The 22,224-nt window shown below is 33.6% G+C and overlaps 1 protein-coding gene across 1 annotated transcript in view; it reads right to left on the reverse strand.

Moving 5' to 3' along the window:
• LOC113497200 (collagen alpha-1(I) chain-like) overlaps positions 1–22,224 on the reverse strand; it is an 84,353-nt gene that overhangs the window by 50,736 nt on the left and 11,393 nt on the right. Inside the window, exon 2 of the mRNA XM_026876628.1 lies at positions 5,110–5,416. Coding sequence (XP_026732429.1) covers positions 5,110–5,298 — 189 coding nt within the window. The 5' untranslated portion in view covers positions 5,299–5,416. The remainder of the gene's footprint in view (positions 1–5,109; positions 5,417–22,224) is intronic.

The following is a 22,224-nucleotide window of genomic DNA, read 5'->3' on the forward strand; positions in this document are numbered from 1 at the left end:
GCCTCGTTCTTTGGTAACAATGAATATTTTAACAGTTTATTATTTCTATGAAAAATTAACATCCATTTGTCAGTAGTGCTTGGTGGAAAGTGGGCTTATGGTCTTAAAGTTATTATTAAAACTGAAATTAAAACAATAACATTAAGTGGTAGGCTTCTTCCCTCTCTTTAATAGTTGGTTTCGGATTTCATTTGTTTTTCAGAAGCGGTTTTTTTTAAACTATTGAATCACGTCATACTGGTTATCGGAAAAATCGATTATGATAGTTCAACATGAGATCAAAAGTATAATCTTTTACCCTTCTTTTGACTAACTTTGTCGTTATTTAGATCATCGAAATAAAGAGTTAATTTAGAGGGTATATTTATTACGGTAAGTTAAGTGTAATTGGAATAGGTATATACACGTAAGTATCTATCATTAAAACTCTTTTTTAAAGTCTTTTTTATGTCGCTGCCAAAATTTTAACAATTTAATTTCTATGACTTTGATCATACATTGGCATAACTGATATTACCTCTGATATCTAAACCATTACTTACAGAAAATTACAAACTAGCAAGTAGTCCAACAAACTTACACAAAAGTTCAACGAAATTCTTAACACAAAGCGTTGATGCCTTAAAAAATCAATCATAGCCAAGGCCTTTTCAATTTCAGAACTAATTTCTACGAAACTACTCCGTCAAACGCTAAGCTAAATGATTTTTCGATCGTTGAGCCTTGACCTAACCCACAACTTCCCATGGGCATCAAGTTACGAAGAGCAATTAATTATTGAGTGGGTTCCAATGTTTGTATTCTAACTGGTAATTTACATAGGATATATTTGTCATTTACATCGGAAATTCGATTAGTGTCTGGGTCACGTGGGGTTGAATTCGCATAATAAGTTGCGGTAAGTGATTACGTGATTAATTAGTCGGTAATCTTTGCTAATTAAAATAGGATAGTGGAAAGTAAAATTGCTATAAATTTTCTCACTAAATTGGGAACTGTCCCAACATAGTTGGAAAAAGACAAGGCTGATGATGAAATCTCCGAAACATCGCTAAAAGTTTCGGTTATAGAAAAGAGAGCTCGACTAAGTCATTTTGGAATGGTAAATCTTCTGTTTTGAATCATGAATTGATGTTCTGCCTATCGCTCATCAAAATCAGTAGAGAGAGAAGCAGAACCAATCCTCATTTTAACATTCATTCTTATTCTATTTGGGTAATAATCAATACCATCAATTGGTGTATTTTTTGTTTTCTTCCGCTACCAGTATCTTATTTCCATTTATACTATATTCATCATAACCAAATTAGAAAATAAACACAAACAAAAAATCTAAATATTTTAATATCCAGAATTAGCCGCTGCCAAAGCGACATAAAAACAAAAATATTTTTATCGTCCGAAATAATTATCCATACAACACATTAACGATTCTCGCTCCTTTAATTAAAAATGACCATTGAAAATTACCCCCGTATAAAATTTTATCACCTTCCTATTGGCATCATAATTTCCCATTCACAATTATATATAACACACATTATTCCCAAAAGTAACTGTTGACCGTCCAAAAATACATTTACCTACAAAATAAATTAGAAAATGTAAATATGAATGTAATAATTGCTTTATTTATAGCGATATCATTTAAAGTAAGGTGCGAACATAATTAAAAATGGTTGCTCACTACACGCGATTCGATAATTAAGATAATGTTACGATCTGCGCTCATAATTCTTGTTTAGTAACGTTTTGATTGTGTACGAGTAAGTGGGTGGTGAATGGTGGAAAACCCCCATTAAAAAAAAACTTTGTATTGCAGGGGCCAATGGACTATACTCATTGGTGTTGTCATTAAGGTAGTAAATAGAACGAAATTGATGCAATGTTTGCAATTCAGTATGTTTATGGATATGTACTTCCTACTTTTAGCGTTTTTCTTAAGCCTCATTACTGTTATTATAAATATTGATAATAACAAGACTGATTGCTGTCTAGGATGATGGGCAAATTTTCATTTCCACTTTCGTTTCGTCTATCATTTTGCTGTGTGTATATTAAAGTAGAGTATATTAAACCGTAAAACTGAAGAAAGTTATCAAGTCAAGCATAATGGTCGAAACGAAATTCCAACCCGCATAACGTTATATGCAGCACGACCTCAGAAAACCTTGTTTAAAAGTGCAACCATTAGCCATTATTTCTGTTATGCTTGCACTAGCTAGATTCTTACCCTCTTCGCGTTAATATATCTCAAAGAAAAGCCAAGATTTAACAAACATATTCGCACATTTTCTGCTATCAACAAATCCTCTCAGAATTACATTACCCACGGATGTACTGCGCCTTTTTTTCATGGAAATTCCTTTTTTGCTTAAGATCTGAAAGCTTTTCTGCTTAAAAGGCGGGTAGTGGTTTAATGACTACTGAGCTGACGTGTGAGGAACGATCTGTGTTGTCACTAGATTTCTTTTGTCTTATCCCAGCTTTTGCGTTCCACGTGTATAGAATGAAAAACCCGGTTTTTCAACGTGTAAAATCGGTCAAATGCGAGTCAGACGCGTGAGTACAGAGTACAGAGAGGGTTTCAAAAATTGGCTGAAGAAACAAATTAATTTAAAGTAACACACAAATTTATAAGTTATCTAATTTTATAACTATAGCAACTGCTTAACCTATTATATAACCGACCTATTTTTTTAATATTTGCTGTATAGTTCAAGTGATATAACCTGATAATAGACGGACAGACTGACTCATACTCAGTGATATTTCAGTACTAAGGTTGCGCTTTTAACCTCTAGTAAGGAACCCTAAAAAGCTACTAGGAAAATAACGACAGCTTTAGCCTTAAATGTAGAATGTTTTGTACAGATCTAACTTTGCGGCTTGGTTTAAGGCTTTAAGGCTTAGTTAGGTCACTAATAAAGAATAATGGTAGAAAAATAGGCGTCAAAAGCTATCATATTTTCTATTTTTCTCACTACACATGTTATGATATCTACTGTTTATCAATAGCTTACGAATTACGACCTGTACGTAAAATACAAAAAGAAAATGTATATTTCATAATAGATTTCTGTTATAACAATAACAAACGGTAAACAACTCAATAACATTCGAATTTACCCGGGATAACCAGCACGAAATTACATGTTTTCATTTAATACCCGGATTAGCCTTAGGCCAATTTGCTTTACTGTATAACTCCAACAAACGTTTACATACAAAGGTACCATAATTTTTAAATCCAGCCAAATCCTATTTACATGATACAGCAAAACACTATCTGAGCTTGCCTTAAGTGGGAGCTACCGAAAAGGTATATACAAAAGCGGATTGTTTCAATATCGACTCGTATGAATTATTTATACGTATCGCTCGTCTGTACCGATGCTGGTACCGTATCTGGGCGTGACTGGACGCTTCTTCGGAAGGGTTTAACGAAACTATCGAACGTTCCTCAGCTCTGACGAACAATACCAATACACCCGCTGTTTTATCAGCTGAACCTTTCCTTATAATATACGCTCCTACAAATCTCATTTAGATACAATTCGTATGAGTTTTGAGTTGCATGTATCAGCTTTCCACTCGGAGCGGTGGTATCGAGAAGCGAAGGGATAAAATGTTTGTTGCCCAACTCCTATTTGGTTCTTGAAAAATGTTAGCGTTTTTGCATTTTCGCTGGAGATGTTTTGAGTGCTTCGCATCAAAGGAATTTTCGATAAATCAAGAAAAGCGAGCCCTTAAGGAAAATAGCACGAACGCTATACATATTTGAGTATGGACGGGTAGAATGCGATTACGTAATATTTTGTTGAAACAAAATATATGGTCGGGCATAAAGTTAGATCAAACCTATTTGGGTATAAAATAAGTTCTGTAATAAGTTTGATACAGTTCACGTTTTGGAAAAGTGTAAAATTATATCATTTATATGCAAATTCGTATGTAACACTACAGCAATATAAAAACAGACCCGCTTACATAAAAACCTTACTCGACCCAAAAACCCAATCAAACGTAACACCTAATTGAGTTTATAATTATTTTTAAATCGATTCTCTTTTAATATTAAATATGTGAGAATAACAGGTAAACAAAAAATATAATCAAATAACGCAACTTCCAATACATTTTAAAAAACAACATCTGAAAATACAGTGTATTTTACGATAATTAACATTTGGTTTTTATTTAAAAACTGTTCTCCATTCCAACTGAAGTAGAATTAAACTTTCAACAGTAAACATGAATGAACAAAAGCGCTATCATCTTTAAAATCTATGAAATTTGTCGACGTCCGTTCAAGTGGGCTCACACTCAAATAATAGGATGGAATGTTTTGTGGGTGCGGGCGTAAATTTAATGAATTTTGCGCTCTCATAATGAGGTGACATCTGTGCCAAAAAGTTTGGTCGGATGGTTTTGTTTGAAATGTTCTCACTAAGAGACTCTACGAAAGGGTTAATCACCTATTTTACTTCTCGTGTTTAGGAAATTCGACTGTTAAAAATCATGGACCCTTCCCAAAAAAAATAAAAAACATTTTGTTACAGCATTAACCTAAAAAGAATTCATACGTCCGCTTGTGGTGGGTAACCCATTTTTACGCAAAACACACAGTCCTAAGTGGTAAAAAAATGTTACAATACGGAGAAATTCAAACCAAAACAATGCTGTTTTTGTTGAAAAAATCCGAGGCAGGCCTAACATCTGGCTTTTGAGGGTTATACTCGTAAATGACTGCGCATCCGTCACTCCCATGTGCTCCCATTTATATATCCTAACCTTTTTCTTAGTAGCTTAGTACTTTAGTAATTTCTCTCACGGTAAATATAAACCTCGGAATAGCAAATATATTTTTTATTTGTAAACGCACTTTTCATTTGGGTATGTCAAAAGGGTACTTTGAATAATCTAGAAACAAAGCCTAAAGGGGATTTATTTTGAAACAAAAATCTGTTTTTGGTCGGTACTTGGCTTAAAGTAAAGGCAATACTTGGAAATAGTTTAAGTATCACAAAGAATATCTAAATGGATTCGAAACATGAAGTCTTTACCTAAGAAAATAATATAATAATCTGAAGTATACCAAATACTTACAGCACGATGCGTAACAAAAGACGTTCTGCCTTGAAGTCTGGCGCTGACTTTAGCCGGTGTATCTTCATCTTCTCTCCTTGGGTCAAACCACCCCACAGCGGCCCCAACCACCAGAACAGCTCCAAGGATCATCAGAGCCAGGAACCCACCGATAGCTGCCTTCGTCGTCTGCGATATAACCATCGCCATTTTGTTTTTGGTACTTATCACCTCATACTCGATCTCAGGCAATCGATTGTCATTTGTCACTGATTTAAGTCCGTGATGAGACTCTTCTGCTCATAGCTTCACTACGTATGGGGTTGTCCTGAAACAAAAGAGAACGCAAGTTTAAAAATATTGTCTATAAAAATGTTCTACGTGGTCTGGTTCATTAGAATTTAATACATATAACAAGTTTGTAGGTGTCCAGCTCATCACGGCCTAACCCCATTATTCTAAGTACTGGTAATGGATACTAATATTACGACGAATCCAGGCGTGAAATGTCTACCCATTCGGGGAATTAACCTTAATGCTCTTAAAGTATGGAAAGTTACATGTAAAATAGTAAAACGTTTGGATGACTTCGCGAATGTCTAAGTAAATTTAGCAGACATTTATCATTGTATCCTCAATCCATTATTAAGTAAAAACTCGATTCGAAGTCAAAGTTATTGGTGTATTTCCGAAAATGTAGGCAGAAGTACGTATTTTACGAACAAGGAATTTTATCGATGTACTAAAAAACATTGATTGTCAATCCTCTTCGTGTATGATAGTAAAAAGAGTTTTATACGACAAAATCAATACAGTTACTGCAGAATTGTACCGTAACGGAAACGACGAGACAGCCTAAACCATTGAAAAAATAGGAGCATAAATATCCGTACTTATATTATGTACAAATAAAAATGACTATGTAGGACAAACGACCGATACATATCACGAATAATACATTGCCGCTACAGATTGAACCATGCAAATTGTTCCTGTACATAATATTCAATGTACGCCTTATTTACGTAACAATATAAGGGGTCGGAAGGGAGGGACAGTCTGACGTTGTATTGTATGCAGTAAGGAACTCGATAACCCAGATACCTACTGGTGTAAATAGCGTGGACGTAACAAAGAAAGTGTGTTAGTAATTGTGTGTTTATATCACACAAATGATATAGGTCATTGTTAGGATCGGGTACCTAATCGTGTGTGAAGGTGTTGCCGGTATTGTTAAATGTATTCTTGTCTGTATATTGAAGGAGGGAGAAGCGAGCGTGTTGGTTTAAAAAGATTACCGCTTTTTTTTTCGTAAACGGTTTTCGGCCATTGCTTTTGGACGTTTTTGGGATTAGGTAAAGGTGAACGAACTTTTTTGGCTGATTGACTATTTAGGTACCTAATTAGAAACTAAGTCATGAAGTCGTAAGTTTACAAGTCACATTTTACATTTTGATTCGTATTGTTTCGTGCATAAGCTTAGGCAGGCGTCTTTAGTAACTATACTATGTCTTAAGAGTCATGTGATATAAGTTCCTATTTTGTTAGCGTTAGACAAGTACATAATCCTTTAATGTTGAGTATCAAAGCGAAGTAATAATTTATTTTTTAAACTGATATCGACGTTCTGTAGAAAAAGGCCAATCAAAAAGATTGCTTCAATCAGTCAAGTTGCGCTAACTAACACATCACTCTAAAAAGATCCCTGCATTCCTAATTAGGACACTACAGATTAATGTTCAAGGAAAAGGTTAGATTAAATGGTCCGAAAACTACATTGAGGAAGATTGATAAATGATGATTTCCTCGTATGAATACATTTAGACTTCTCGGTAATTTTAACACGGTATTAATATAATTATGGTGGTTTAATTATTCCAAATTGCTTCTGAAATTTGATAGCTCAAATTTTAATTACGATACGTCAACCGATGTTATTGTGTCAGTATGGAAAGCTATACAAAACATTAATTGAAAATAAAAAAAAACATTATGTTAGGCATATTTCCATCATAAGTGTTATACTAAATACCAGCAGTTTAATGTGTTTTGATGTCGAAAGCTATACTTTGATAGCTCCTATGTATATGGGCCAAAATGCAAAATGACAACTTTACAGGAGAGGCTTCCAAAATTTAAATTTACTATAACTTCAGATTAATAAAGTCGAACTTTACGATTATTTGCTGGTTTGCTGAGACAGCTATCCTCCTCGATACCGCGATAGCATTTTATGTATACATTATACAGGTTTTATTTTACGTCACATTGGCCATTTTACGTTAGTTTTTGTTTAAATTATTTTTCTTTAAAGACACAGTAAAAGGGCCACTGTGTCATATTGACCATTATACGCGTATTTCACAAATTAGCATAAAACAGATACCGTTTGGCCGTTGTCCGTAAACGAATAAGTGTCAAATCTGCTGATTGGTCCAAACAACAAAACAAACGCGCAAGAACTACCCACGTATAAGTTTCTAACAACTCTTAGAACCTTGTACGTTTAAATTCACGTTACATAGGCCCTTCTACAGTAAAAAAATAATCATGTTTCTATGCAGAAATATATAGTTTTTAATAACTCACATGATACATTACATCTTTAAGATGCGTTTACCATCAAAAGTGAAAATGGCCAAATTGTAAGTTTGGCCCATATACGTAGGACCTATCGAATTGTCTCTTATGGCTGATTTCATTTTTTTTTTGGTTTTACGTGCACCATAAAATAGTGCCAAAACAGCACTTGTGGAAAATAACTAAGTTTTACAGTTTTCACTCTACTAGAAAATTAAATAATTTTGTAAATACTGAATACATTGTATGAAAATATGTAAAATAGTCTTTACAAAAGAGAGTAAATAAATATAAAAACAATGAATATAGGACAGACACGGGCCACTAAGTAAGAATAGTGAAAAAACACGTAACAAATTTTGCTGTCACACAACTTGTGGAAGTCAAGTACTATAGTGATGTTTAAAGTCGACCTAGAAAACTGTAGCCTGTGATCTTTTGTACCAAGTTAGTGCGGTACCAAGGGAATACCTTGGAACATGTGAAGGAACGTTGAATAATACAGAATTTTACGCAGGGCAGAACTTTTACAAGGCGGTTATGTGAAGCAGGGTGAATTGTATTTTATTTAGTGCGATATTCTTTGTGGTAAGTATTTTAGTAGAGAATTATCTATCAAGATATAAGTTAGGATTTATACCTGCCCTGTTTTTTTCACATTTTCCATTATATCTTCGCTCCTATTAGTCGCAGCATGATGGTTTATAGCCTAAAGTCTTCCGAGATGAATGGTCTATTCAACACAAAAATATTTTTTCAGTTTGGCCCCATAGTTCCTGATATTAGCGCGTTCAAACAAACAAACAAACAAACTCTTCAGCTTTATATATTAGTATTAATATAGATAAAAAGCGTTACTAAGAAAACAAAGTAATATAATGTTCAACGCTTTTTTGTCTTTCAGAAAATGATTTCATGTTTTATATTCCCAAGTAGTTTCTAAAAATATTGTTCTTACAAAATATTGCGTAACACTAATAACGTTGTTACATTAATATGAAAGAAAAGACACGCGAAATGGGCCATTATAATTATACATTACCGAGACCTAGAATTAATACGTCAAGAACATAAAATATACAGTAATTATTTTGCTATTTTATTATTTTACCTTACCTTAGACATCAAAAAAAGAACAAAATAATATATTATTATTTAAATCAACTACCACGATTCAATTAGTTTCTGCGGAATTCATTATTTCTTTTCGAGATCATATTTCTTTTGTTTTGTTTTTGATACTCTTAAAGTATTAGGTGGTTCGTTTATAATTTCCTTTTCCAATATTGTTTTGTTATCAATTTAAGTAATATTTATATTACATACTTTTATAAGGAGCAATGAAAATGTGAAGTGGTTAAGGCAACATAATAAAAATCTAGACGTAATCTAGTTAAGTTTATTTATAAGTTTATAAACTTTTGATCTCGCAGACAAACAGTGTGTACTGTTTTGTGAGACACAGTACTATGTCATAAGTATAACATGTACCTGTAATAATTGAATAAATAATAAAATAATGACACTCTGTAGTGAAATGAAGATCTATTCTAGATGAAAATATAAATAGTTACATTATTACTCCTACGGCAATTCATTTGGAATTTCACCGAATCAAGACGTGTAACCAAACTAAATATCGCGCGAGATGTAATCGAATTCAGCTGTCACGGTACACCGCCATCTAGTGTGGATCCGATGAACCGTCAAATTCTTACATGTAAATGATTCATAATTAATCTCTTATCACTTTTGAAATAAGCAGTACCATTAAACGTCTTAACTTTTATGCTCCGTGTTTTAAAGTATTCTGTGTACATAAACTTTTAAATAAAACAATATACATATGATCATAATTCTAAAATACAGGTACAATACGAACCTTCTGATGATAGTATTCATTCAAGAAGGACTCGAATACGTGAAATGAGACTGTCCAAATTTAGCTGCAATGTTTATGCTTACTCTCATATTCCAACGGGATGTCAATCCATTGGACCCTGGAGAAATCAGGTACCAACCGAAGGATTAAGTAGGCACAAGGGTGTATCGGCTGCTGAGAATTTATTGACAAAACATTGCGATACGTTTTTTTAACGCCTAAAATTCAATTTAGTTTAAACTTGGTATCTATTGATGTTAATTATTTTAACGTGAGAGATTATTGTCTAAATATCAGGCTATCATCACGTTTTATAGCTATTGCTTTAGTTGTAGAAGTGTGATACAAAATATAGTACCTATTGGCATCATCTTATTTAAGTGCCTACTTACCTAAACCTATGGGCTTCTAACCTACCTGCCTATGCATACTCATCTTAAGTATTTCTGTTCCTTGTATAAGTTATCAAATCACATACTAGCTGTTGGCCGCGACTTCGTCCGCTTGTTTGGAAGATATAAGTAATGATTTATACCTGCCCTGTTTTTTTCACATTTTCCATTGTATCTTCGCTCCTATTAATCGCAGCGTGATGGTCTATAGCTTTAAACCTTCCTCGATAAATGGTTTATACAACACAAAAATATTTTTTCAATTTGAACCATTAGTTCCTGAGATTAGCGCGTTCAAACAAACAAACCAACTTTTCAGCTTTATATATTAGTATAGATTACTAAAAACTAAAAATGCACGAACAACTTCATTGTCCACAAAATCTAATTATGCCTAAAGCTCTAACTGTCTCCGACAAAACCTCCACGAAATAAGTTCGCATGCTAAAGCCCTCGTTAATTGGCCACCCGCTTCATGTTTCCACTTAAATTTTGTGTTAATATAATGAATACATACTTCAATTTCTGGCCCCGTATGGACACTGCCCACGTGTAATTTCGTACCGTGTTGCGTTTACCGTCCGTGCCAATAGCGATACGGTGGAGACTTAGCGTCATACCTTTAACGACACGAAAAGGTTTTAAATTGTCCTTTTATGCTAGTTGTTTGTAACAATGGCACGTTTTTACTGTTTGGTTTAGGATTTTTCGAAAAAGTTTTGGCGTGAAAATACGGCTGGTGAATTCAGACTTGTATTTTAATTATCTTTTATAATGTGTTTTAGCCCTTATGAAATAGTTGCTAAGCGTTGAAAGAAACAACTTGCTGGGGTTCTGCACTCAAGGAGTAAAATGGACGCTTATTGTAAAGTCAACATGATAAAAATTAAGATGTATGTTTTTGTTCCCTTTACTGCTATCGAGGTTAAGCAACTATTGGTTACGATCAAAAATTAGATGACCAGTTTTGAAAAAAATGACTTTCTCCTAAATAATATTGCTCACTTTCAAAGCTACACTAAAGTATGTTTTAACACTAAATAATCAAGTTAATTTAAGTTACTTTTTTACTCAAGCAATCTAAATTTAAATCAGCCTAAATTCACCCACTCTTTTGTGTCCCTATAACGTCTTCATTTGAAGTATTTTTGTATACAATACAACAATTTCTGTAAATGGCTTATAAAGGGAACAATGCCCGTCTAATCCATTCAAATCGTATAAAAAGAAACAGAAAATGAACATACTGATATTTGAATTAAACTGTTGTCGTCAATCGAATTGTATTTTATTTCCTCCTCCAAGGTTTTACAATTACCTACAACTTCAATTTTTAACGTTACATAATACGTTTGTTGTGGAGAATGAGTGCACTGTTATAAATGATGGGTGCACTGATATTGTAAAAATGCCAAAATCAAAATCAAAAGTTTTCCAGACACTTTCAAAACGTTAAGGTGATGGCTCTAGTTGCGCGGTTCCAAAGTGTCACTCTTATGGAGAAGAACCGGCAAAAAACTCGTAACTAGTAATCTCAAATATAAAATTACATTATAAAATTGCAGATGTAAATGAAGACACATCAACAGATAATCCATGAAATGTCATAAAGGAGTTAAGTCACTTCTATTTACCAACATTAAAAGCATTTGTAATTAGAATGCAAACCAATTAAACTAGTCTTCATTTACTTTTAAAACGTAAACAAAAGAAACACGTGAAAACAAAAAATAAAACCAAAAAGTTTTTGTCAAATGAGAACTTAACGAGCTCCTTATCTGATGTAAAATCTTCTTGAAAATTATAACTCACGCATGAATTACTACGATAACACAATATTAGACTCGTACATCATACATTACGTATTCTCTTTTCACACGGTTTCAACCTTTCCCTTCCAAACTCGCAGTAGACTTACAATCAGCGTTTCGCCCGTCGGAAACGACCGCCCGCGGCGGGCTTATTACGTAATGCGCAACTGCTACTAATTGCGTAACAGTTTGTCAAAGCGTGTACGTCCGTTCACACGGCATGTTGTAATTACGTTGGTAGCAGATCGCACTTTGCGTTTCACTTGTATTAGTCTCTTGTTAAGGGTGTATATTGGATATGATTTTTGCGTGCTGTTGTCTCGATCGCTATTATTTACCTTCTTTTTCTCGCAATTTGTTTCTGAACACACTTTGATAATGCATATCAAAATACACAAAATCAAGGTTCAGAAAAACATTTGAATAGTGTACAATTGTTTTTTCTCTGCGGTGATAGAGCCCGCAGCACGTCGCATTGCGCGCGATTTTGTATTGGCTCTACAACTCACAATTACTTACAACTACGCGTAATTGTTTAATTTTACATAATAAAGCTGCCTAACATGACGAAATTGTTTAGTAAACTCGAAGTAATTATGTCTTAATCTTTACGCATACAACGATAAACTGAAATAGCCGAACGTTTATCAAGTTCAGTGATTACAGCAATAATACTTAACGATCATTTCACTGAAGTTTCGCACGAAAAAGTAATGTAAATAATCAGTACGATTCCGCCCGATTAAGCGATTTAGAATTTAGGGGTGTTTAACATTCAAGAATATACGACTAAGTCTCACTCGACATTCAGTATTTTGTTTTTAAAAGCGTAGAGAGTTAAAAATACGTAAATAATATATTTAAAGCGTAATTGTGTGAATTGTGATTACGCGTGACTTCTCTTTTGAGCGTTATTCTCTCCTTGCTCAATAAAAACAAGCATTATTTCATAGTCAACATAACACAGTCCCTGCAGGAAAATACCCAAATTACTGAAAAATAATTATGAAAGCTAAAGATCTTGTCCAAGATGAAACACTGTATCCAATAAGTATTTCTAGCTTTATCCCTTAGCTAAGAATAGACTATTCTATCTAAGTTTGTGTCGTAAAGCCGATTAAGGGATTAGGGATCAGGCAGGCCCACATTCTGCAGTACCGTCAACCATTAGGTAAGTTTAAGGTAACAGTGTTTTATGTCAAGGCACTAGAGCTGAATTTTGTTTGTCCTTAAGTTAAGGATGTTGCAGGCAGTACTGTATTAGTACAGAGCCATAGTCAGATTTTTCTTAAGCTTAAGCAAAAAAAAAAGAAAAAATGATTGTCAGTTGAAAAATAGAACGTAAATAGTAACGAGTAAATGATTGACAAACTGGATTTTTTTTACAAAGACAAATATTTTTCAATTAAATACCCAATCAGCAACGTAATATATTTTACCATAAAAAATAAAATACGAATAAACAATAAAAACGAAACAGACATAAAACGAAATCCTCAATGATACTCGGAGAGGAACGTAAAAAAAACTTCAATTAAAAAACTGACGGAGCTCCCTTCGATCCACTCGAACGGTCTGGAGATAAGAGGGTGGGGTGTCACTGTGTCTGACACTCCACGCTGACACTTTAGACTGACACTTGGTACTCTAGACACATTATACACCCCGAGGTGTCGCTTTGACATTCAATGCGTAGCTCTTACGCTTTTATTGTAAACGTCGGTCATTTTGTTTAACGGGAAACAATAGTCAAACCTTTTATAAAAGCAAAAATGTTCATTGATGCAAACTGATTTTTTATCTGTCAAATGGAATCAAATATAAGTTTACAATCAGATACTCAACTGTTATTATTATGTTGCTTTATATTTGATACACACTTTCATTTAATATGTTGTATGCAAACATAAACTTAACTAAACTAACTCTTAGACAACAAACCTTAAAATGAACGCGCTTTATTTATTTTTTTGTTGATCACATAAAAAAAAGACTTCACATCACCTTTTACGCCACATACTTGCCAAAATATACGCAATCTGTTTAAAACGATAGCCCTTTGTTTTTGTAGTCGACTAAAGAAAGAAATATTAAAACAAAAATGATACCGTTTAAAGTTCCATTTTGCGGTTGAAATATCAAAATTTTAAAACACATGTAGCACAAAAAAAAGTCCAATAAATCAAGCACTGCAACAATATTTCAGTGAAAAATATTTTCGCGATTCGTTGCGAGGTTACGGGTTTCCTTTCATGACAACGCATATATCTTCATTTCGCAGTATCAAATAGCGAGGGCACTCTACTAGGTCATTGTATGGTACTTGATCTATGCTGTTATGGACTGAATAGAAAATTGTAAATTATGTGGAACTTTATATTTTCATTTATTGACACTTTATTGCAAACAGACATAATTATATCAAAAAATTACAAAATTGGATGAAATTACAGGCGAGGTTGATTTTCATCAAACGTTTTTGGCTAACGTAATAATCAGTTGTCAACCTTCCCTTCCCTTCCTAGGATGCCTATGCCTATAAGTAAGATATCTATAGGCTGGTACTATAGGAAAATACTATGACATTTATTACTTTGGTTTACTCAGTTTCTAAGATCATGTTTGACGAGATGATGAATAGTCTGGGTCCCTGTCTCCGAATACGGTAGACAGGACTAATATTAAAAGAAATACAAGGGATGTCTATCAAACGTAAAAACGAATTTTGATTAAAATTAAATGATCATTGCTTAGATGGTATAATATAATTTTAAATTACGTTTCTGATTTCGATAAACCCTCTATATTACTGAGAATAGACTTGTAAGTAAGTCTATAAAAAATCAAAGAAACGTTCATTAAAATGACGTAAAAAGTTTTTACGAATTACAAGATTTAAATGTCCTTCACTTTGTTGGAAATTAATATTAAATTCTGTTAAAATCATAAGAATAAGGGTGAGCAATGAAGAGTCAAGCATTCCAGTGGTTTTCATCGGTATGATTGATACGTCCAGGGACCTTTTTAAATCCTTGATTATACAAGGCAAGTTGAAAATACTCTGGGTTCTCTCACCTTCGTGATTAATTGCTTAACATTGCCACGAACCAAACTAAATCTGAATATTGAGGATTAATAAGGATTAGTCAGAAACTTCAGTAAAAGTCGGAAAAAAAAACCTTTTGGATATAGTCCCACACCCATAAAAGGTTGCTGTGAATGATTCTCCTGAATTATTGCACGGATAGCCAAGCGTTTGAGGTCACAGCGCCAAGCGTTTGTGTGATCCACGAATGCTTGTCCCGAGTCTAGGCGTATTTGTGCATGTGCCTTGAATGCTTATAAAATCCCCTATGGCATAAAGATAAAATTCCTAAGATCAATAGCCGTTTACAAATAAAAACAGTGAGATTTGTGATGATCCTAAAACAAGAGTCACAATGGTCAAAGCGAAACAAATTATTCACTATTTGATGCCATAAGTCCTTGGCTACATTATAACCCCTACCTTTTGGATATAATTATATGACAACCTATTCAGTTCCCAATAAACTCGAGGGATTACGGCAAATATACCACAAGCCGCCAGTATTTACACTATTAATATTAAACGTGCAAAAACATTCAGTATTGGCCGTTTATATTGTTTTCGCTCCGTTGGTTCCCGACCCTCTTTCGGTATAAACATTTCCATGCATATCTTATGTAACAGTATTGACAAAAACCGCTCTCGTCCCGTTTTTAGGGTTCCTTGCCCAAAGGGTAAAACGGAATCCTATTCACTAAGGCTCCGCTGCCTATCCATCTGCAAGTCTGTCTGTTCAAGAGCCTGCTACTTGGCAGTATCTCCGTGAGCCGTTAGCTTGACAGCTGAAATTGTCTTAGATGAAGTTGTTTCCGCTTTAACAATAAATGTTTTTCTTTCATAAATATATTTTTATTGCCTATTCGGACAGAACCCTTAATGTCGTAAGTTGATACACACATGCCTGTTTATATTATGTATATACGCATCCTTATTCTAACTACGTATCGATTTCCCTTTCAGATGTATTACAAAGTAGGCCGGTACTAAATTATTAACGTGTATATACTTGAACGAACCGTTTTGTTTCTGTGTAATCATTTGGTTTAATAATGATCCACAAATGTAGGAATAATGTAAGCATGATCGACGAACATTGTACTTGTTCCTGAAATATTTATCAGGATTGGAATACGGGAGGTATATCAGATATTGTTTTCCTCAATGTTTGGGGAGAGATTCCTTTTTGTCCCTCACTCGACATTTTTTCTGTGTTGTGGGTGCGTTTATGATCAGGATTCGTACATGATTTGACGAGGAAACCAATAAACGTAGCTCAGATAGAGACGTACTTACAGTGTATTGTCTACTTTCAATATTGAGGGTCCATTTATAGAAAGCTCTGTGAGTGAACTATGATTTTGTATCAATAAAGTTCCCAGCTTTAACGTGCGCTTATTTGAAACAATGGTGACTGATTACAAAAACAAATAGATAGTAATCTCATAATAGGGCAAAGATTCCGTTCATTTCAAGACATAAGACAAAATCTAAGTCCGTCAAACATAACTTCAGACATTTTTATCTCAATTTACTCATACTAGTAAAAAACCCACATCACATCACAAAACTGCAAAGCAAATAACATTTCAACCAGCAACTGCAGAAATAAAAATACGATAAAACATTTAATAACTCACAATTGAATCGTAAGAGCTAATTACGTATGCTGTCAATGAACACAGTAAAGCAAGAACGACCACGAACGGCGTAATGAGAAGAAAATGAGTTACCCGTTTATGACAATGAAGCATTTTCTGTAATGAAACATTTTTGTGTTCCCTTTTATTTTCAGCTGTAAAAAGACAATAGAAAGAATGAAGACGCCATGTTTATAAGTGACGATATTTTAAAGACTTGAATTAAGATGAAGTCATAAAATGAAATGAAACGGTTTGTTTTTTTGTTTGTTGAGTTTGTGCAACTGTAGTTCAATTGAGTTCAATGCCTGTACTTTGAGCTGTTTTAGCAGAACTTGGGAATTTTGACTGCGCTTAGCCTACTTTAGCTTCTAGGTACTACAGTGGACCTTCCAAGAAAACCTTTTCTTTGTAGTTAAGTTACAGGTGCGTAGTACTATAAGTAGTAGACTGTACGGTGAGCCGAGTGATTGACACACAGTGGGTTTGTGGGTGTGTGACGTGTCGTGGGTTTGGTCCCCGCGCAGGACAAGCGTTTGTATGATTTACGGGTGCTTGTCCTGAGTCTAGGTGTCTGTGTGCATGTAACAGTTTTTTTAATCAGCAGTATGTAATAAACATGAGTTAGAACACAGACATTTTTGTCAATTAGAAATACATATTCTGTTTGATAATTTGAGAACAAAAGACAAATTTACAATCACCATCAGATAGAATCAGAACGTTAGCTTCCACATCCAAATTCCAATACTATAAATAATACAACTGCAAGCGTTCAATTATTCTCTTGAATTCAATTTATTGCAAATGACTTCATTTGTTCGTCCCTGAAACGGCATAAATCGATACAATTTGCACAAAGCTACGAGCAATTGTATATTCCGCGCAAACAATTACAATTCACTACGGCTGGTCTTACGCGGTCAAGCCATTGCGTCAAACGTGCTGTAATGACAGAATTTGATCGTGAAAATCAGAAATTCTATTGAAGTGTAAAAAAAATAGAAATTAATATTAGATTGACAACATTATATTGAAATACCTGAAATAAAATCCATTTTAAATAGCTTTCACTAAACCATTTCAATCATTGCGTCTTTATATGAACTAACACGACGGTGACATCGATCAACGTGTTAGTTTTACCTGTCCTGATCTCTGTCTATAATCTAATATTGCAAATTTTATTCGAATGTATTTTGTGTGACAAGTCAATATTATGACATGACATAGGGGTGGCCATAGGAGCTTCGAGAAAAAAGCCCATCGTGTCCAAATGCGTCGTAATTGTCTTTTTGAGTACCTTCTTTAATCTCAAGCAACAAAACTCCTATTTTTAGTATTATCTTGTTTCCTGTCTAGGTTGAACACGTGTGTTGCCATCATGTTTCAGTGAATGCTCAAGACCAGATACATTCTACCGTCATGACGATTATGGGCATTGTGTGTTCAATAGAAGTTATAGGGATAAAGTATGATCATGAACCCGTAATTATGCGTAGTTATTGGCTAAGTCGTTTAAAATCAAGCAGATTGGCGCTATCGCGAATGTGAATAGCTGCCTTAAGGAAAATCGATTAGTAATGTCACTTAATAGACATCTATCGTTTTCAATGAAACAATTTACATTTATAGCCCTTTCAATTCATTGCGTTACCTGATAACCTCGGCCCTTTTAACGATTCAAAAAATCTATAGTATTTAGTTACTCTAAAGGAAAATTTTTGGTTCCGGTAAGGTAATTAATTGACAAAATTAAGAAAACATCATGATTTATTTATTTTCCAGAAATTTTGAACCTGAATACTGGATGAAAAAAAAAACACATTTTAAGTATTGATTTCTAACTTATATACATAAGTACTTCAAAACCATACGTGCTAAAGACATAGTTCGATGTAGAATCTATATACAGGGTGTATTTTTACGCTCATGATAAAAGACGGTGAAAGATTGTGAGAAGAAAAATTACATGTTATTTCTTTAAAATAAAACCCGCCAAGTGCCGCCGAGTCACGTACGGAGATGGGTTCCGTAGTGATCACCTATTTGCTGCATGGAAAGATATTTTATTCATATACAATGCTTGCCTTACGAGGTGATCTTTTCTATTGAATCTTTTTCTTAAAGAAAAATATGTATCTTTTTCTATCTTCAGTTGTATAGTTTAGGTAGTTCTTATTTTATTTTAATTTAAATAGGATTTGTGCCTAAGTTAAACAAAGAAGATTGTTGTACCAACTGCTCCGAAAGCCTGGACTTTGACTTAGACTTTAAATAAAATAAAAAAATCATTCGAAATGTACGCAATGAAAGATTTAAAAGACATTTGCAACTGTTATGGCCAAAACACATTTTTTTCGAAATACAGTTTTTGTCCTCAAAGTATGTCCGAAAATACTACTACTCGAAACCTTTTTTAATCAGTCCGGTAAAAACAATTGACGATAGAGATTTACATATAAAAAAACTACGTGTATTAATTACTGGACAAATAAACATGTATCGTTTAATGTTTAACACGATAAAAAAACGATGGTTTAACCCTAAAATAGTAAATAAAAAACCTGGAAAACAATGCAACCTCGATCAATCAATCTTGTCAGTACTTCCGGACGAGTGTACGTGCGTGAATGATAGATAGTTAAAAAACATACAAAAGCGAATAGGTGTCCCTGTTTCAAAATGGCTGTCGTTTTGTTGGCAGCTCTGGTATCCCGAAGGTTTCAAGCGACCTTTCTCAGATTGGTGTGCGACTTATCACGCATGTAACCCTATCTAGGCGAACGACATGTGTAATCTGATAGGGGACACGTGTTTTCGAAGTGTTATGGCGATATAATAAAATATTGGTATAAATCTTAGGGCGGAAAGGTCAATTAGATGTAGGTATTGTTTTTGTATCGGTAGAATTTTTGAGATGTTGAGTAAAAAATAGTTTGATGGGAAAATAATGTATTTTGTAGATTTTTACCCCAGTTTTCATGATTTATGCCAACCGCTTGACATAAAAAAAAATGGCCATTAAATTCCTGTTTATATTGTTATGCATTTATTTATATTATTTTTTCGTTTTGGATATTGATCCCCAGATATTTTCATAATTTTAATGAGTTTTATAAAAAAGGTTCATTTTGTTCTTTTCTTTTTGAGACACCGGTCAAATATTCCGTACAAATTAATGATGTATATAAAAACATCGGAGAAGAACCTTCACAGCCAAAATTGTTCAATAACTTTAAACAATTAAAATTTAGTAAATAGATTTAAATTCCGCCCACTGTGTACACAAAGACATTCGTAGCCAACACAACAAACAATTTACTTTGACTTGAGTCGAATCATTCAAAAGACGATTTCTGAAAGTAAAATTAAACGATGCTATCAAAAGTTTAAGGTAGGATAATTGCGTTTGCCGCGGTAGGTCTCGGATGGGAAATGTTAAACGGACATTATAAGTTTTGAAAGAAAATTAGGGAACTTCATTTCATTTGGAAATATTACTTTATCTAAAGTTTTGGACGAATATTTAATGATTATTTTTGTGGTTACTGACGTTTTGATGGCTGTTCATGGTAGTATTTTTGCTTGTTGTCATTTTTTTAAGGTTACACATATTTTGATGGATCTTTTTGAGAGAATAAAAAATATATGTAGTACTAACATATTTTATGAAAAGCTTTTGTTTTCTAGTCCGTCCGTCCGTGTAATAATTTGATTCTATTTAATGGCAGAAAACAGTTTTTTTCTTTCTGTTTATTTATAGCTTTGTTTTTTATTAAATCAATTTCAACATGAAGCTGAATCATCAAAAGCACATTCAAACAAAGGCTTTCGTTTCTGAAAATATAAGCAGAAAACATTGATTTAAAACAAAAATATGTAAATCTCCGCAAGGATATCGAAACAAACAAAACCTAACGCAAAAACAAAATCCTCGAAAGAGAAAGTGAAAATGTAGCTTAAAATATATTATTCTTTATAACGCTGACCGAAATAACAAAAGACAAAAGTACAATTCCAGCGGACTTAACAAAAACACAATATGTCCTATTATGTTTTTCGCAACTGTTAAGAAAGAGGGTTCCAAAAAATTCGGTCCGAAAGCGAAACATTTAAATTTCAAAGCGACTGTCACACATTTTTGCGACGGTTTACATAATTTCTGTCACTGCTGTAAGCGAGTATACTGTGTGAAATTCTGCTTCCTATAAATGTGGAAATTTGTACCAACCTAAGGCATATATTTGGAAGAAAAATTTAAATTTGTTTGACAACTTTTTTCAAACTTGACTAAAAATATATTAAAATCTGTCTCATTTGTTCATCTCACCCTGTCTATTAGGTACATACTTATTTAATTTTATATACGGGATAATCTTCTAATATATAAAATTCCCGTGTCACGATGTTAGTTACCGTACTCCTCCGAAACGGTTCGACCGATTTTTATGAAATTTTGTATACATATTGGGTAGGTCTGAGAATAGAACAACATCTATTTTTCATCCCCTAAGTGATAAGGGTTGCTCACACTAAAAAAAATATTTAATTTTTTGTATGAAATTGTTCGTTTTTATTTTATAATGTGGCATTAAAAATACATACAACTAAAAATTATTTATTAGGCAAAACAACGTTTGCTGGGTCAGCTAGTAATAATATAAAGCTACACTATAATATATTAAACATACTCTTTCGCATAAATTACATGTTAGTTTTGGATGAAATCGTCACCTTCACCACCAACTAACTGTAGAGCCTGAAAACTTCATTGTAGAAGAAACTTAGGAGTAAAAAGCTAGTCTCAAATATTACGAAAAGATTCCATTTGTTATACTGGAACATTTGCTAGGACTAGAGCAACATTTATTTTCGTTTTATGAAGCCCAGTCGCACAAGTTTGTTCTTTATTGCGGATACTGTGTGTTTCGCCCACTTGCTTGTACTTTTTGATATTACCCTTTTGGGGGTACAAAGGGGTGAATGAGAGAGTTATTTAGTTAATAATTTTGTACTAAAAAGCGTTTAAATTCCATTCAAAAACGTTTTTTTTACCTTAATTCAGAAGCCCATTGAATTTTTTTAAATTAAAAATTATCAACAAAATGCCAAAAAAACATGTTGCCAACATCTTTGCTTATTCAAACTTATCCCTTCATCAGCTCAGGGCTTAAATCCCGGATATTCCACTTATTCATTATCATCAATAACCACACCGTTTACCCTATTCCCAAGTGCTTAGCAGCAAGTGGTACTCCTCAAGGTGTTCACCAACAATATGCCACACTCGACTCGAAACAACGGAACAACCCTCTTATCATTTCCCACTCTAGAATTTCCCTCGGATCGTAAACAGCTGACACACTTTATTCTAAGAAAGGGAAAGAAAAGAGGTTTATAAAAAAATATATAACTAGCTTTTTCCCCCGCTCTGTTCGCTATTATTGTCGCAAAAAGTCTCAAAATTCAAGGTATATCGATGATTTTTTTTATTAAAATCGTTCAAGCTTAACTTCTTTTTAGATTGGTATTGACTAAAGCCCAGCAGAGGAACTAAAAAAAGCCCTATAGCGCGACATACAGACAGTGTTATTGCCATATTTATATTAGTATGGACTTTAGGGAGTCAAGTTCTTAACTATTACGACCTTTTTCTTAGGTTTCAGCGGAAAGCAATAAGAGTTTTCCCAAAATGTAGCGAAGTTAGGAATACTAACAAGTCAGCCTCGAAAATATTTTATGT

This window comes from Trichoplusia ni, chromosome 1, assembly GCF_003590095.1.
Source record: "Trichoplusia ni isolate ovarian cell line Hi5 chromosome 1, tn1, whole genome shotgun sequence".
NCBI classification, from domain to species: domain Eukaryota; kingdom Metazoa; phylum Arthropoda; class Insecta; order Lepidoptera; family Noctuidae; genus Trichoplusia; species Trichoplusia ni.